Source organism: Heterocephalus glaber, unplaced genomic scaffold (assembly GCF_053883595.1).
Source record: "Heterocephalus glaber isolate CG9 unplaced genomic scaffold, H.glaber_assembly_v1.0 deba00000331, whole genome shotgun sequence".
In the NCBI taxonomy this organism is placed as follows: domain Eukaryota; kingdom Metazoa; phylum Chordata; class Mammalia; order Rodentia; family Bathyergidae; genus Heterocephalus; species Heterocephalus glaber.
This window is the reverse complement of record NW_028258142.1, coordinates 28819492-28836810: the sequence shown is the minus strand read 5'-3', so window position 1 is coordinate 28836810 and position 17319 is coordinate 28819492. Positions and strand designations below refer to the sequence as shown.

The window sequence follows — 17319 nt, the reverse complement described above, 5'->3', positions numbered from 1 at the left end:
CTGATTTCATTTTTTCCAGATCCCCTTTTGTTGCCAGTTCAGTGGGTCCAGGTGGTTGAGTATCAGAGTGTTCCATCTCATTTCCCTTTGGGGTTGCTGTAGGTGATCTGGAAGTCTGGTTTTGAGACTTATTTATGTGTTTTCTCATTTTGACTGGGGTGGGGGGCTGTTAGAGCCTGCATGGATTACCTCCTCTGAGCTGGATGAGGTGGGACAGGGGCTGGGAGCAGCGGTAGGGATGGTGACCCAAAAGCCCTTTCCTGTGGCCTGGGGGCAGCCGGTGGGATGGTGGCCGGGAAACCCCTTCCTCTGGACCAGGAGCAGTGGGATGGTGGCTCAGGAACCCCTCCCTCTGGGCCGGGAGTGGTGGGAATCAAATGCCAGTGGGAATGATAAATTGTATAGCCACTTTGGAAGATAATTGGGTAGTTTCTTACAAAGCTAACTTTAGCTTTACAATAAAATTTAGTTGTAGCTCAAGCTATCTATTTACTTAATAGAGTTTAAAAGTCTAATTAAAAGTCTACATGTGGATGTTTTTAGCGGATTTGTTCATGGTCATCAATCTGGAAACAACACATTCTTATTCAACAGATGAAGAAATAAATTGTGGTATATATAAACAATGGAAAGTATTGTGTATCAGTAAAGATGAACAACCTCTTAAGCCACAAAGGAGATGGAGAGACATTAAATGCATATTCCTAAATGAAAAATATCCTGTAGAAAAAAATGACATAATGTCATTCCAATAATAAGACATTCTGAGAAAAGCACAAGAATGATTAATTTTTCCCCCCATTAACTTTATTGGTACATTTTAGCTATAAAATACAGTTACATTCATCATTGGGATCTTGTACCATTACATGAGTCTCTTGGTTCTTATTTCTTTCCCCTTCCCTTTCACCCTCTCCACCCTTCCCTATTTGCAAAGACCTTGTTTCCATTTTTTTCCTCTTCTCATATTTTTTCCTTTCCCTTTTTTCCCCTCCCCTACCCCTCAAAATTCCCGTTCTTTTAGACCTTTTCTTCCTGTTACACAATATCAGTTATACATTTTTAAAATTACAATATTAAGATCTAGGAGACATTACCACAGATTTTACAGAATTTAAAAGGATATAGAAAGCATATTACAAAAATCTTTTTTGAAATAAATTTGACAACTTCTGAGAAGTACCTTGGAAGACAAATGAATGAAACTAACTCTGGAGGAAATATAAAATTTGAATAGCACCTATTAAAGAAAGAATATTCCTAGCTTGAAGCCTACCTATATGACAACAGCAGGCTCATAAACATTTTAACTGATAAATTATACCAAACAATTAAAGAAGAAAAAAGGAACACTTCTCCCCTCATTTTAGGAAATCAACATTGTGCTAATCCTAAAATTGGATAAAGATAATAGAAGAAAAATACATGAACATAGATAGAAATTTGTTTAACAAAACAATTAGAAGTCAGATCTGGTAGGATGTAGAAAGTGGTTTTGTTATAGGGATGGCAGTGTTGGTTCAGCATTGGAAGATCCACCCCCAAAAGTCATCATTTTAACAGAGGAAAGGAAAAAGCCATATGATCCTGTCACTAATTGGAGAAAAAGTATTGGACTAAATTCTACAGCTGTTCATGGTAAAAGCTATCAGGAGACTAGAAGTAGAACAGAACCTTCTCAACAGATTAAGGACATGTACTCCATACTTCCAGCAAGAACACCTTGTATGAATGGAGAAGATACAACGCTTTCTCTTTAAGGTGGGGAACAAGGGCAGATATGCTTACTCTTTATCGGTCCATTAAACTTTGAAACCTAGGCCCCACCAAAACAGTCTGGCAATAAAATGACACAACTAGGATAGGATTGACATGGCAGAAGCAAAATCTTTATATGTAGATGAAATGATCATCTACAGAGAAAATACTAAGAAATCTCTAGGAGCCCCTAGAACTTGTACTTGAATTTAGCAGGATTAGAAAACACAAGGTATATATAAAAATTCAGGTCTGTGTATACTTGCTATAAATGAAGAATTGGATATCGAAATTTAAAAGTTATGTAGGAGTACAAAGGACCCAGGAAAGGCAAAAACAAAAACAAAAACAGTGTTGGAAGACGTTTAGCACCCAATTTTAAGACTTCTTCTAAAGCTACAGTAATCAAGGCAGTGTTGTTGTAAGGAAAGACATATAGATCATTTGAATAAAACAGAGAATCTAGAAATAGAGCCATACATATATGGTCCACTGAGTTTTGAAAGATTATTTAACATTAACATTTTATAGAACATAAACTCAATTCAAGAGCCGAGGAAGAGATAGTGTCTTTAACAAACAGCACTAGAATGCCTGGTATCCATATATAAAAAAATTAAGTCAACCCTTTATTTCCATTAATGAAAATAACTTGAAGGGATCTATAAACCTAAAAGTATAAAACTTGAAGAAGAAATTATAAGGGAAAACGTTTATGAATTCAGGGTAGGCAAGAGCTAGCTAGGATACAATAAACATGATGTATAAAAGAAAAAAATTGATAAATGAGATGCCATTAAAATTTAGAACTTTAACTGACATCATTGCAATGAAAAGTACTCCTTAAACAGACCATACTTCCAATGCATATAACCTATGGCCAGAATATATAAAGAATTCTTAGAGCTCATTAATAGACAACCCAATTAAAATGTAGACATAAGAAGATGATAAATAGCCAGTATAGCACAAGGAATGGTGTGCAACTCTAGAATCAGAAAAATACTAATCAGTACAATAATAAGATTGAATTATACACTCATTAGGGAGATGAATTTCAAAGTTTTAAAAGCCTTGTCATGACTTTTTCTTTTTGTTGGATTCTCCCCCTTTGCGTTTAATTCATCACGCCCAATGGATTCATTCTTCTGGGTTTCCTGGGGTTGTGATCCTCATTGTCTTTTCCTAGGGTATTGTCTAAAATTTTTTGGAGTGCCGGTTTGGTATTCATGAAGTTCCTGAGGTGCTCTTTATCATGAAAGTATCTTATTTCTCCATCCATTTTGAAAGATAGTTTTGCAGGGTACATCAATCTGGGTTGGAGGCTGTTTTCCTTTAGGGCTTGAAATCCCTTACTCCAAGCTCTTCTTGCCTTGAGGGTTTGCATTGAGAAGTCTGCTGTGGCTCTGATGGGCTTTCCTTTGTATGTGATTTGTTTCTTTTCTCTCACTGCTTGTAGAATTTTGTTCTTCTGTTGGATTTCTGGAATCCTAACTATTATATGCCTATGTGTAGATTTTTTTTGATTAAGGCTAGCTGGAGTCCTATATGCCTCACCTATCTGTATGTCAAGTTCTTTTCCCCTCCTTGGGAAGTTTTCTGCCATTACTTGTGTGAACAGTTATTTTTATGTCATCTGCACTCTCTCCTCTTTCTTCATTGACTCCAATCAGTCTTATGTTATTCTTCTTTGCATCTTCTAGCAGCTGCTGGATTGATTTCTCGTGTTCCCTTACAATTTTAAAGCAATTTTTCTTTTCCTCCTCACTAATTGCAATCTTATCTTCTATATGTGAAATTCTATCCTCACATTGGCTCATTCTGCTGTGCAGACTTTCCATGGAGTTTTTAATCTCTTGGAAATCTGTTTGTATCTGTTTTATGGATTCCATTTGTTTCCTATGTTGGGATTCCATCATGTTCCTCAGATCCTCTATTTTTTTATCTGTGTCCTCTCTAGATTTATTAATCATGTCTTGCACCATGAGCAAAATCTTTGCTGTTATCTGAGAAATTCTTTCTGATTTCATTTTTCCCAGATCCTCTTTTGTTGCCAGTTCAGAGAGTCCAGGTGGTTGAGTATCAGATTTTTCCATCTCGTTTCCCTTTGGGGTTGCTGTAGGTGATCCAGAAGTCTGTTTTTGAGGCTTGTTTTTGTGTCTTCTCATTTCCACGGGGTGGTGGGGGGTGCTTCTGGCACCCATGGGGCTCACCTTCTCTTTCCTAGGAGCTTAGGATGGCAGCAGGGGAGCTTCCTTCTGGGTGCTGGGACCGGCTCACCCTCTCTTCCCTAGGAGCCTGGGATGGAGGCGGGGAGCTTCCTTCCGGGAGCTGGGACCAGCTCACCCTCTCTCAAATTTCCCCTCATTTTGGTTAACAGTCCTTGGTTCATTGTAAACCAGTTGTGTCTCAAAGTAATGCTCAGTACTGGGGTTCTGGAGACTTCTTCTAGAGATTCTTTCTAGATTCTCTGTCCAAAGCTGTGGTCCCAATGCCTCTTTTTCTCCTGGCTGGCTGACCAAGAGAAAATGTCACCTGACTGGATCTGAGGAGGTCCCAAAGCTGAGATAAGAAACCTAACTCACCTTTCTCATAGACTAACTTTGCAGCTTCAGAAAAAGACTTTCGAGAACTAGTCAGCATGAGGTAAAGGACAGGTTTGTTAGGCAGAAATTGAAAGGTACACACTCGAGGAAATAAGAGTGCAGGTCCTCAAGAAAGAGGCATTTATTTGCTCAAAAATGATTAGTTATTGATTAAGGTTTGAATTGGGGGTTGAGAAGAGTGAATAAGGGAAGCTCAGGGAATTTTAGTGTGGCAAAATTACTGTATATAATAATATTAGATATATGATGTGTATTTTTCAAAACGTGTGCAAAGTAGAGTTATCCTTAATGTCAACTATGGACTTTAGTTAACAGTATTGTGTCATAATGATTCATTAACTGTAACAAATGTACTATATGATGCTAATATGTTTATAACTGGGGAAAACTGAGTGGCAGGGGATGGGGACCTTATATAATATATATAGAAACTCTACACATTCTATTTAAGTTTTTGGTAAATGAAAAAAAATAGATATTCTAAAAATCAACCAGTTTGTTACATAATTTTGTTTTCTGATAAAATAGTTTGAGGTGAAATATTGGTTGTTCCATTGGTAAATAGTTTACCTGTACATAAAATTACCAGATAATTTTATTTTACCTAGGAGATCAAAGTAGGTAGATCTTAATTGATGTTTTCCTAGGGTGATATTACAGAATAGCCCTATGTAGTATGTTCAGTAGAAATGTTTCTGTTGAGGAGCAGGTGGTGGAAGCTAAGCTTTTGGATGAGTTGACCTTCATTCTCATTAAGACCACTATTTGGAAATGCATATGTTGGGAACTTATCCATTTCAGAAAAAATGTTTTTAAGCACTATAATCTTTTGAATCATATTTGTTTAATTTGAAAAGTCATTTTCAACAGAGAAAATGAAATATCACCACTAATGTTCAAAAGTTTGAAGCTTTTAACAAAAATATTGGTTTAATAAGGATTAACACATTTTGAAAATGCCTTCAATATTTTCATTGTGAAAAGTATTCATTTTTGCTGCTGGAACACCCACAAGTAGATATGGGAAGACTGAGAAAGTGTGAATTTCTTTGTCACACACGGTACTTTAGATGACAATTCCAATTCCAACTACTAACTTGAGAATTGCTGTTCTTTTATTTTCTGTGATCAACCTAACTGGAGACAAGTTAGGCCAGGGAATATTAATGACAATGTTAAATGTGTTCCAGTTGCCCTACCTCCTCATTTCCTTTCTGATTGCCAGCCACCTATGCTACATATTACACAGAGGAATCTAATCTCACTCAGCAATTCTCTGTCCATACTAATACTAAAAATTTTTAAGAGTTCATTGCCTAGTTTTCTTTTCATCAAAATTTTTTTTTGAATTTTCAACATGATAGATTCCAGACTTATTCCACTTAATGCATTAAGTTGAAAACAGTCACCCAAGAGTAATTCTAGCACTCTGAGATGTTGAAACAGGAGCATAGCAAGTTTGAGCCCATTCTGGGCAATTTAGCAACTTAGTGAGACCCTGTCTCAAACAACAACAACAACAAAAACGTATATACATATAAATTTGGAGATGTAGCTAAGTGCAAAGGCCCTTGGTTTAATGATCTATATCTCACACACACACACACACACACACACACACACACACACTCGCTTTAGTTAAACCTTCCTAGAAGGATGTGTATTTTACTGGGGATTGGAAACATGACATTTTATCTTAAATAAACTTTCAGTAATCAAAATTTGGTTGACTAGTCAGGTCAGAGGGTGTTGCCTGGTGGGGCAATTTCCTCCAAGTCCACCTAACCATAAGACTAGTGTGTCCCTAGGATTATGCATAGGGTTTATAATCTAGAGATGGGAAGCTTTTTACTCTGAGAAAACTTTCTTGTTTTGAACCCTGTGCTTATGACTCTAAATAGTTTGCTTATTTGGTCTAGTATTACCTTACTGACTTTGGATCAATTGAGAGCTAAGTTTGAGTAACATGAGTTCTTAGGTTGTATAAACATGAATAATCCTGCGTCTATATAGAACAACTAAATATATGAGATGAAGAAGAAGGATACAGAGCACTTTATTCACCCAGGGTCTCAGCTTTCAGGGCAAACTCATTCTTTGAAAATGAAAGAGACCAAGCCAAAGCCAGACTTGTTACAAAACAAGCAAGAAAACTTCCGTTATACAAGTGTAACTTTATTTTTAAAGGTATTTTCTCAAATTTTTATGTTTTAATCCTCAGTACATGTATACTATTTAATGCAATTCTAATATTTTACCATATATATCAAGCTTCAAAAATAATGAATAAGCAGAAGCAATTAGAATAGATGTTAGTGATAGATAAACTGAACATCAAAATTCTCCACTGACATTTAGAAAAGTTACTGAGAATAATTGTTTGATTCTCCAATAATGAGGAATAAATAGGCCTATAGCCTAAAGGAGTGACCTGTGGCCTTCAGCTTATGTTCTTCGCCTTATCGTATGATATCTTACCAGTTTAAGCATATTCCAGTACTGTAATCCTAGAATCTGGGGGTTCAGGAATCGTGGTAGTTCATTATTTTTAAGTGCCACTGGCATCTCCACTCTTTGCTTTCTTCTCTATCACCTTCAATCTTCTCACAAAATAAAAATTTTTAAAATAACAGATTTTTAAAAGAGATGCCTCATTTATCTTTGCAATCTTTTTTTAAAAAAATGTGATTTTTGTGTTTTCTTTCTGTAGATCCAGGACTGCACAGACAGCTATATTTTCTGCAGAGACCATCCAATGTTGTAGCCGTTGAGGGGAAAGATGCTGTCCTGGAGTGTTGTGTCTCTGGCTATCCTCCGCCAAGTTTTACCTGGTTACGAGGAGAGGAAGTTGTCCAACTCAGGTATCGTACATTTAGCACTTTCGTGAAGTATATGTTACTGCTGTTTATCTTTCTCTAATTTGATAAGAGCTCCTAGAAATGCTGGGTTTCTCATCATAATTGGATATTTTTCCACACTTGAAAGCATGGTACAGTTTTTGAAAGACAATGCTACCAATGAGATGAGGGCATGGAGACAAGAGTCCAAATCCATAGGATCAACCGTGAGAAGAAAGTGAGGAAGCCAGGGTGGCCACTCAGTCCTCTCCAGAGCCTTCAGCAAGGAGATTTAGATGATCTCATTCTAAGAAGCAGGTATAGAGAGGATCGATCTTAAATGTACTCACCACACACAAGTACAAATGCTAAACATGTGAGGTGATATATAGATTAATTAACTTGATGTAATCATTTCATGCCATATATGCATATACATATTTCATATTTTATATATAACATCACATTATAAGCCAGGAATATATACAGCTTTTATGTGTCAGTTTTACTTTAACAAATATGAAGCAAAAAATGAATCCAACATTTCCTAAGTTTAATATGTAGCATTCCATTATACAATTTGAGTAGTTCTTTTACCTTTAATTATATCTCTGATATCCCAACTACAAAAAATATTTAAAGTAAGACAGGAGAATGTGGTTGGCCTTGAATTACTGGAATATTAGCAATGATGTAGAGTTAGGATGTGAGCCCTTAATAGAATGGCATACTTAGTCTCAAACATTTTGATTAAAAGGATCTCACTTAAAGAAATTAATTTCATTGATTTGGAGCACTGGCAGTGCTCCTTTTAACACATTTATTTTCTACAAGATAGGTCCATAGATTATAAATTAATTTTTAAATTTCATTTTCCTTAAATATGAATTTAGATAATGGTGCATCTTAGGTATCACAGTGTGTCTGAGATCATTAAAGCATCTAAGAAACCTGGCTACAGCCTCAACAATTCATGGTGTGTTCTCTGTGTAGAGCCAGATGCTCTTGATTCAGTATGAACTGGGGCTTTGGACAAAAATCACTGGATTGGATGTCAGGTACAGTACATTGTCTTCTAGTCTTAAAATTTTCAAATATAAAATGATAGAATGGGACTAGATTATATGTAAGGCTTTTTTTAGCATTTAAAGTTAGTTTCAAATTAAATCTATTTCATTTCGTTAACTCTTGTGCAAAGCCTTCTGATGAGTCAACTTTATCTTGAATTAATTTCTGATCAATAAGTGAAATGTTAGGAAGCCTCTAATATAGGGTATCTTTCCAATTTTATAATTTGAGTTTTTGTAGAAATTCATCTAAATCTTTGCCTGGCCTGGTACCTGCATATGTTAATTACTGTCTACATATGCCTTTATCTGTAGGTCTAAAAAGTATTCTCTATTGGGTGGAAGCAACTTGCTTATCTCCAATGTGACAGATGATGACAGTGGAACTTACACCTGTGTTGTCACCTATAAGAATGAGAATATCAGTGCCTCTGCAGAGCTCACAGTCTTGGGTAAGTTACTGACTGGAATGAGTTTACATTGTTCCCTTCAAAATATGAGGTGTGATAAAAAAATAGAGTAAATGTTTAAACTGAAAAATTATTACATTAAAAGACACATTTCCATTAATACCCCTAAAATGTCCCCCTCATTTTGAACAAATTTATTCCACCATCCCTGCCACTTTATGAAGCAGTTTTAGAAGTCATTTTTCTCGAGTGTCTTTAGTTGCACCGTTGTGGTTGGTTCGATATCCTGAATCGATTTAAGATTTTACCTTTTGTGGTCATTTTGATATTGGGGAAGATCAGAAATTACACAGTGCCAGATCCAGTGAACATGGTGGATGAAGACACATCATAATGTTTTTACGAGTCTATCTTTTACTAAATGGCACTCAGCATCACCATTAACTGAATTTCTGTTGCTTTTTTCTTTTTTTGGTACCGGGGATCGAACTTGGGTCCTTGAGCTTGCGCAGTAGGCAGCGAAACCACTGAGCTAAATCCCCGGCCCCATTAACTGAATTTCTGCTCACACCTTGTCTCCAGTTACTTTCTAATTGCTGAGACACAATACCAGACACACACAATTTAAAGGAGGAAAAGTTTATTTTTGCTCACAGTTTGTAGAGGTTTCAGTCCATAGTCTGCTGGGCCGAAGAGAGAGCAGAACGGCAGGGGGCATGGCAGAGAAGAAACAGTGAAACCTTCATGTGTGAGCATAATTTATTCTGGAAACATGCTTGTAATCCAAAGCACTTGTATATCAAAGTGAATTCCTCATACGAAATAATGGAAACTCAGATGATTGGTTCAACAACCCAAAAATATTCTTATAAAATGATTCATATAAAATACTGTGATATAATAAAATCATAAAAATATATAGAATATAATGAAAAAGAGACAAATTAACCTTCACTTACCTTTGAAAATCTTTTTGGTTGGTATGAGAGAGACAAAAGGAAGGTGATTGTGTAGGATGACTTTAACTATCATAACAGAATCACTGCTGTTTATTGGCTCAATAGAATCTTTTTCTATTTTCATAGCTTTAACAAGGAACCTATCCAATGACACTTGCCTTTGCCTCCTTTTGAGGATTCTGTGGAAATGTGATATTGCATTGTCATTAAACAGATTTTTCACCCACACTGTTACAGCCTTATTCAGGTGGCACTTTTCTGTAAAACTTTACCCTGTTTTCCACATTTTACACAGCTCCTTCATCTCCTTTGAAGTGAAGGATTCCTCTCTTTTTCTCTTCCTCCTCTGCAGATGAGATCTCCTCTATAATCTCTTGCTGTTGGTAGCTGATCACCCATAATCCTTTAGAAAGAAGGAGAAGGGAGAGAGAAAAACTATTGGCTCAGTTACAATCACGTGATATTATTCATCACATACTACTCCTATTGAAACACATTGCTTGTTTATCAAGTTAAATTTTCTTAGAAATGTTATTTGTCTTGTGAAATGCATGCAGAACAAGTTCCTTGCAATACAGAGTTTTATTGTATACCTTTCTAGGCCACGCTCCCCATGACTCATCTCCTCAGACCAGGCTCCACCTCCCAACATCACATTGAGCTATAAATTCATCAGTGGAATAATCTACAAATGTCCTCCTGCTACTTTAGTTGCATAGGGATTAAATATAGTGTTTATTTGCCTTTTGATTAAAATCCAGATGTATTATTCATTAGTCTAATTTTTCTGCTGATAAAATAAGAAAGGACCCCAAATTACTACTTGACAGATGTGTTGAACAACAGAAGATTCCAGAATATCACATATGAGGAAAATAGATGAAGAAAATAAAAGGAATTGTTCTAAAATATGCACTTGAGTGGAAAAAGCAGATGTAATTTGAGATGACAGGGTCTCTGACATTAAGTTCAGTGTGTGTTAAGATTGTTTTATTAATATGGAAATCCCATAGGTGCTGTGTTGAAAGTGAACCATTGAAATCCTGCACACTGAGGAAAAACCTGCACAGAGAGAATATAATTTAAAGAAATTTAAGGTGCAGTGATATGTTCATATTATCCAGAATTGTAAGGTCATTCATGTGTTGTTGCAAATTTGAAATTTTTACATATGATTGGTGTTCAAATACACATTATGCATTCCAGATATCTTTTATCCAGTTTCATTTGAATTATGTTGTTTTATTGAGGTACATTAACATTTGAATTTTACTTGCCTTTTTCCTATAATAACAACAAAAATTGTTTACTAGACTTTGGACTTTTTCCTTTGGAATAACTTCTTTTGCCTTTCAAAGAATTGAAGTAAAACCATAGACTATTTAAAAATCATTCAGTAGAGATGAAAAGATATGCTGATTATTTCTGTTAACCTATACACTAATACTACTCTGTTTATCCTGTATCTTTAAAGTATATTCAGAAAACATTTTCATCTGTGGGCCTGATATGTATAGGATGGGTTAGCCAATGGCATTGCCTATTTTGTTACCAAACCATAAATACTAAGGTAACAGTGGGCAAAAGATTTTAATTCTTTGGATAGAGAGGTAATATTTTTCTAACTAAAATATATCTTTAAATTGGCAAGAGTGTAATTTAATCATATTTTATATTTTGGTGAAATAAAGAAAATAGAGAACTTTTACATTTATAATATCAAAATACAGTAACACAGAATGGCTTTCATAGAAATGATATTGTAATGTATATTACTGATCTAGGTTATAGAATAAACTAGAATTTATACTGATCATAAGTAAACTTGCAAATACATGGAATCAAATTTTATATCTAAGTTACAATATAAGGTTCATTGGTACCCAAACCAAATGTATATAAATCCTGATTTCTCAGGATAAACTAAACTAGTTAATATATACATGTATGGGCATATATATGTGCATACATATTGGCATTTTTTCTTCATACATTTTATAAATTGATACAAAATACATTCTGTTTTATATATTTAAAACTAAAGTTGGGAAAGGAAAAAATAATATTTTCTACCACTTTCCAGCAATGTTTTTTTCTACCTGTCTGAGGCGAATAATTTCAGTGGCTTGGCATGTTGTTTCATAAATTCCTCATGCCTCACTGAAGCACATATGTCCATGCAAAACTTTATAGTTGCATAAGTATGGGGGCCTTTGTATTCCACCTAATGCTGGTGATAAATCTCTAGTATATCACTCAGGATAAATCTTGACCAGTTATTTTAATATTGCATAAGAAATATTTTCAGTTTAATAAAATCTATAACAATAGGAAGTAATACAGTTTAAAAATTAATATATGATATAATCTATATATACACACACATTTATATACAGGCATGTAAATGTATACACATGCGTGTATATTTATGTATATGTATCTATGTTTGCATATATACACTTGCATACATTAAAAGCAGCATTTACTGAGTAGAATGAGAGACATTTGTTCTGCACATTCTCCTGTGGGAGGTGTGGAAGTGGAACCCATTAAATAACAGTGCCCTTATTTCCTCTAATTCTGCACCAGTTGAGAAATAAGAAAAAGAGTAGTGCATCAGGTGACTTAAACATCATCTTTTAGTGAAAAAAAAAAAAGCTACAGAAAGCCATGTTATTCATATCTGTGAGAGAAATGTGCCCCACTGGTTGTTGGCAGTAAGGCTTTTGCCGGAAAGTCACTCAAGTGACTTGTCCACCGCAAGGAGCCAATGGCAGTGGAGGATACTTCCTGTCTTTGGTCATGTGGTTCCCCCAGAAAGAACAGCAGGTAAAAAAGACTTTGTATTTGGTGTGTTTTTTTTAACCACTGGATATTGAACCCATGAAAGGGGCTCCTTCAAGCTTCCAATCTAAGTATGTCATGGTGCCATTAATCCTAAGGCAGCATCTTTGTCATCCAAGAAAACCTGGATATTGGGGAGGAGATGCAGAGACAGGAATCTTAAACAAGAAAAGCCCCATCTCATGAAAAAAAATTAGACTGAGGACAAAATATTGTCATTGTCAACTCTGTTAATAAATAAGAAAATTTTTGCCCAGGAAGATAAGTAACTGTCACAAAGGTTGATTCAGGTTTCAAATCCAGACAGTCTGACCCCAGAGTCGCAGGCCTATGCTCCATTCTCTGTCTGATCTCAACATTTCTCATTCATTTTCTTTTTCTGAAAGAAGTATAAAATGAGGCAGATTTGTGTGATATATGGAAGATTCTGAAATTTCATTTGAACTAGTAGTTATGTGAACAAATGAAGTAAAATATATGAACATCCTGTAACAATCTTGAGATAGCAAAAAGTACGGATGGTAAGGGAAAAAAATGAAGAAAGAAATACAGTAAATGTGTTCTTTGAAAATACAGTTAAAACAATTGTCATACTAAATCTATGAACAAAAGCAGTAAACAAATATACTCAAATATACTCAAATATATTGCTTATTCTTTAAGTGAAACTTATTTTTTCAATGTAGTGTATCATTTCCATAATCAGAAAAATAAACATAGAAGTATAAAATCAAAACATATGGAAGATTTGGAAGGAGAAGAATAAAAATTAAGAGACTCAGAAAAAAATATTAAAAAGATACAGGTCATTCATAAACCAATTGCCTGGACTTTGCAGAAATATATACATGCACATATTTTCTTCATATAAGTGACATATATACTACACTGTTATGAGTTTTTTCACTTAAAATTAAGATAATATCTTTCTCTGTGTTTCTGTTTATATGTGTATGTTACCCAGTTTAATTGTTTGATATTATATTTTAAATTTTTATTTAAGTAACATTTATCTGATTATTACTAAATATATTTGTCATTTATTATCTTATATCATAAATAAAAGTAACCTGAAATTATTGATATCCACACCAGGAATGCCAGAATTTGCCTCTTGCCCAAAAAATACATTCCTCTCCATAACATTTTCTTCTCTAACAATTTTATAAAATACATTCTTTTTATAATAATACACTAAATGTAATTGTCTTTTTTACACTGCATTTTACATTTTGCTTTAGTGTCAATCTTTTGACACATTTTTTGAAACATTCCCCTTCATTTTACTGATTTGCAAGAACTCCTTATACAGGATAAATAGTAACTATGCTCTGTGTATTGATATGTATATAGTATAAATAGAGTACACTTGTGTAATATATAGATAATGTATAATGTATATAGTATATAAAGAATATTTATAGTACATGCATAGATAGATCATCTCTCTCCTTCTGGATTCTGCCTTTATTGCCACTATACTGACAATTTTATTCTAAATGGACCTCCTCTCTGTTTCCAAAAATTTGGATATATGTTATATGTTGAATGTATAAATTAGAAGTATTATTTTTTCTCTATTTTTATTACTGCTTATTGGTTATACAGATTAATGGGTTTAATTTTGGCAGATTTGTAAATGTACAAAACATGCTTTAATCACCCCTTGCAGGACCTTTACCCTACTCTCCCATTTTCATATTTTCTGGTTAGTTTAAATGTGTATAATGTATTTTGACATATACATTACCTTCCCTTATATCCACTTCCACTCTCTTCTTTTCCCTTTCTCATGTCTTTTACATAATAGTGTCTTTCAATTTCGTGTCATCTTTTTTAGATTCCACATATAAGGGAGAACATGGATATTTCTCTTTCTGATTTTGGTTTCTTTCATCATCTTCAGATTTATTAATTTATTTGCAGATGACAAAAATTTGTTATTTTTAAGGATGAATAATATTTTATTGTGTTTATTTACCACAGTTTCTTTATTCTTCTGTTGATGGACACCTACGATGTTTCCATATTTCAGCTATTGTATGTTGTGCTATAATAAACGTAGGTAACACAGGTATTTCTGTGACATTCTAACTAAATTCCTTTGTGTATATACCAAAGAGTGGTACAGCTAGATCACATGGGAGCTCTATTTCTAGTCTTTGAGCCACCTCCATATTGATTTTCATAGAAGCTGTACTAATTTGCATTTCTACCAGCAATGTAGAAGGGTTCCTTTTCCCCAGCATTCTCACCAGCATTTATTGCTGTTTGTATTATCGACAGTAGCCATTCTGAGTGGGGTTAGATGGAATCGCCAGGTAGTTTTGAGTTGGATTTCTCTAATAGCTAAATATTTTGAATATTAAAAATATGAGTATTTTTTTCATATACTTATTGGCCATCAGTATATCATTTTTTGAGAAATGTCTGTATAATTCTTTTGCCCATTTATTTATTGGGCTATTTGATTTTTTGATATTTATCTATTTATTTTTTTGGTACCGGGGATCAAACTTGGGTCCTTACACTTGCGAGGCAGGCGGCAGAACCTCTGAGCTAAAATTCCTGGCCCTGATTTTTAAAGTTCTTTATATATTCTAGATATAAGAGTTAGGGGCATGTTTATAGCTTGCATCTTGATGGTCCTGGTGTTTGCTTTTTCTTTTTTGTTTGTAAGGAATCATTTTGCTAACTGAATATACATTTCAACCAACTCCCATAGAACTTGCATTATTTATACTTACTATAGAAAGCTTGATTTAATTCAGGAAGTGATTAGAGTACTGTTGTATTTCATTTGGCTCTAAAAATGAATGTTGATATAATATCTTTGATATAATATTTGACTTTCCAATATAAAGTTGCCTTGTTGGAGTGAGTTTATGTAGGAAATAGAATTGTCTCTTAAAAAGTAGATGATGAAGAGAAAAGAACCTCATTGCCAGTGTTATTCCAATTTATCTTCATACCCCTTAAGAACTTCAGCATATTTATATTATTCATTAGATAAAAATCCCATAAGAAATTCAAGCTTGTGCTTATAAAACTTTAATCATGAATTTTATTGGACTCTTGCCTTTCAACTCTTGGTCTTCTTGCACTTAGATTTTTTTTTTAATATAGAATCTTCATGAACTCACAAACTTTTCAAGTAGGGTTTTTTTTATATATACAAGTAAGGAGAAATGTTGTTGCTTTTCTCAGTAATATAAAAGAATAATATACATTACATATAATTTGAAGCCTAGCATGTACATTGTCTTCTGTATCAGTCAGCTTTCCCATCACTGGGACAACTTGACATAACTTTAAGAAGGAAGGGTTTAATTTGACTCACAGTTTGGAAGTTTCAGTCCATGGTCAGCTGGCTCCAGGGCAGATACAGCCTGGTAGAGAAAAATTGCTCACCTCATGCAGCCACAAAGGGTGAGGGGAGACAGACAGACAGACAGACAGATATTGGGAGATTGAGATTGATTGAGGGGGAGAGAGAGAAATAGAGAGGGAGAGGGAGAGAGCCAGGATAAGAACACAATCCTCTCAGGTCACGTTCCCAATCACCCACCCATTCTGGCAAGGCTCACCTCCAAATACACGAGCCTTTTGGGGCGTACTGTATTGTATAATCATTAACGACCTGGAGAAACCTTTATGAGACAAGATTATCAACAATGTGGTTTTTTAAAAAGTAAGTTTAGAGATGTTACAATGACTGGTAACATTTTTATTTATTTGAAAAAATATAAAATAAAGCAATATTAAACATCTTTCAGGTACAAACATTGTAGGCTCTGAGAAGACTACAAAGAAGTTTGAAGTCTGGCTTCACTAAGCCTGTAGTATAGTTACAAACTCATAACATTGATTTCTGTAATGCTCCTGTGTATGACACTTTATATCTATATAATGCTAGAATCTGAAGATATGAAGAGTTGATAGTCTGTATTTTCATAGAAAGAAGATAGGGCCTGAAGCAGTGAGGATGAGAGAGTCTTAAAAAGGAGGATGCTGAGTGTGCTTCTCTCAAAATTGTTGCAGTTCAATATATTTTGTTTAAATCGCTAGTGCTATGATTACTAGTTTTCTTAAACCTGGTCTTTAAAAATAAGTAGTAAAAAATACATTATCTCCTTTCATATTTTTAAGCCTCCATCTGTCTATAATAAAAATTACCTGATTATAATTTGAAAAAGCTATTCATCCTTTCCTCCATCCTTCTACTCATACACACCTCTATCAACACAGCAAGATAATACTCACTAAACATTCAGGATGTTTGCTATTGTTTTAGATCTAGATTGATACAGTGTCTGGATCAATGCAGAAATGTATGTGGTAAAAGTGTCTTTAACCTTTATCAATAAAGCATCTGGTTTGGATGAGCCCTGTGTCTTCTTATATTTACACAGAGAGAAATGGGTTCATTTGGAATAGGCTCTTCATTAGAAGCCATTGGGTCAAAAATGCCAGTAAGAAATTTAAATAACTTTGAACTTTCTAGAAAAGATTAAGGAATTCTCCTTAAGGCCATTTGCATCAATAAAAGCAATATCATATTAAAAGTTTACCTATGGATGTAAAATTTTCTCAAATATTTGCTTTATCAAAATTCTGGAGAAATGTTGGCTAGGGTTGAAATGGACTATTTTCCTGGCATTTACATAAGACTGCTTGGTTAGCTTTTTGCCCCAAATAGGAAACAAAAGGCACATCTGAGAATTTACTCTGTCTCTACTTTATGAGTAGTACTTGGATTTAGACTTCTCCCAAGAAAATGCTTTTGTGAGGAAGCTTTTCCACATAGGTGTTACCCTCTCCAGTCTCTTAAGGGACAG

At 34.4% G+C, this 17319-nt stretch overlaps 1 protein-coding gene across 8 annotated transcripts in view; it reads left to right on the top strand.

Moving 5' to 3' along the window:
- The window catches only part of Dcc (DCC netrin 1 receptor), a 1202110-nt gene that overhangs the window by 555947 nt on the left and 628844 nt on the right, over positions 1-17319 (top strand). For all 8 annotated transcript variants that reach the window (XM_004855173.3, XM_021236635.2, XM_021236638.2 and 5 more), the window contains 2 exons: positions 7075-7225; positions 8584-8720. In XM_004855173.3, coding sequence (XP_004855230.1) covers positions 7075-7225; positions 8584-8720 — 288 coding nt within the window. The remainder of the gene's footprint in view (positions 1-7074; positions 7226-8583; positions 8721-17319) is intronic.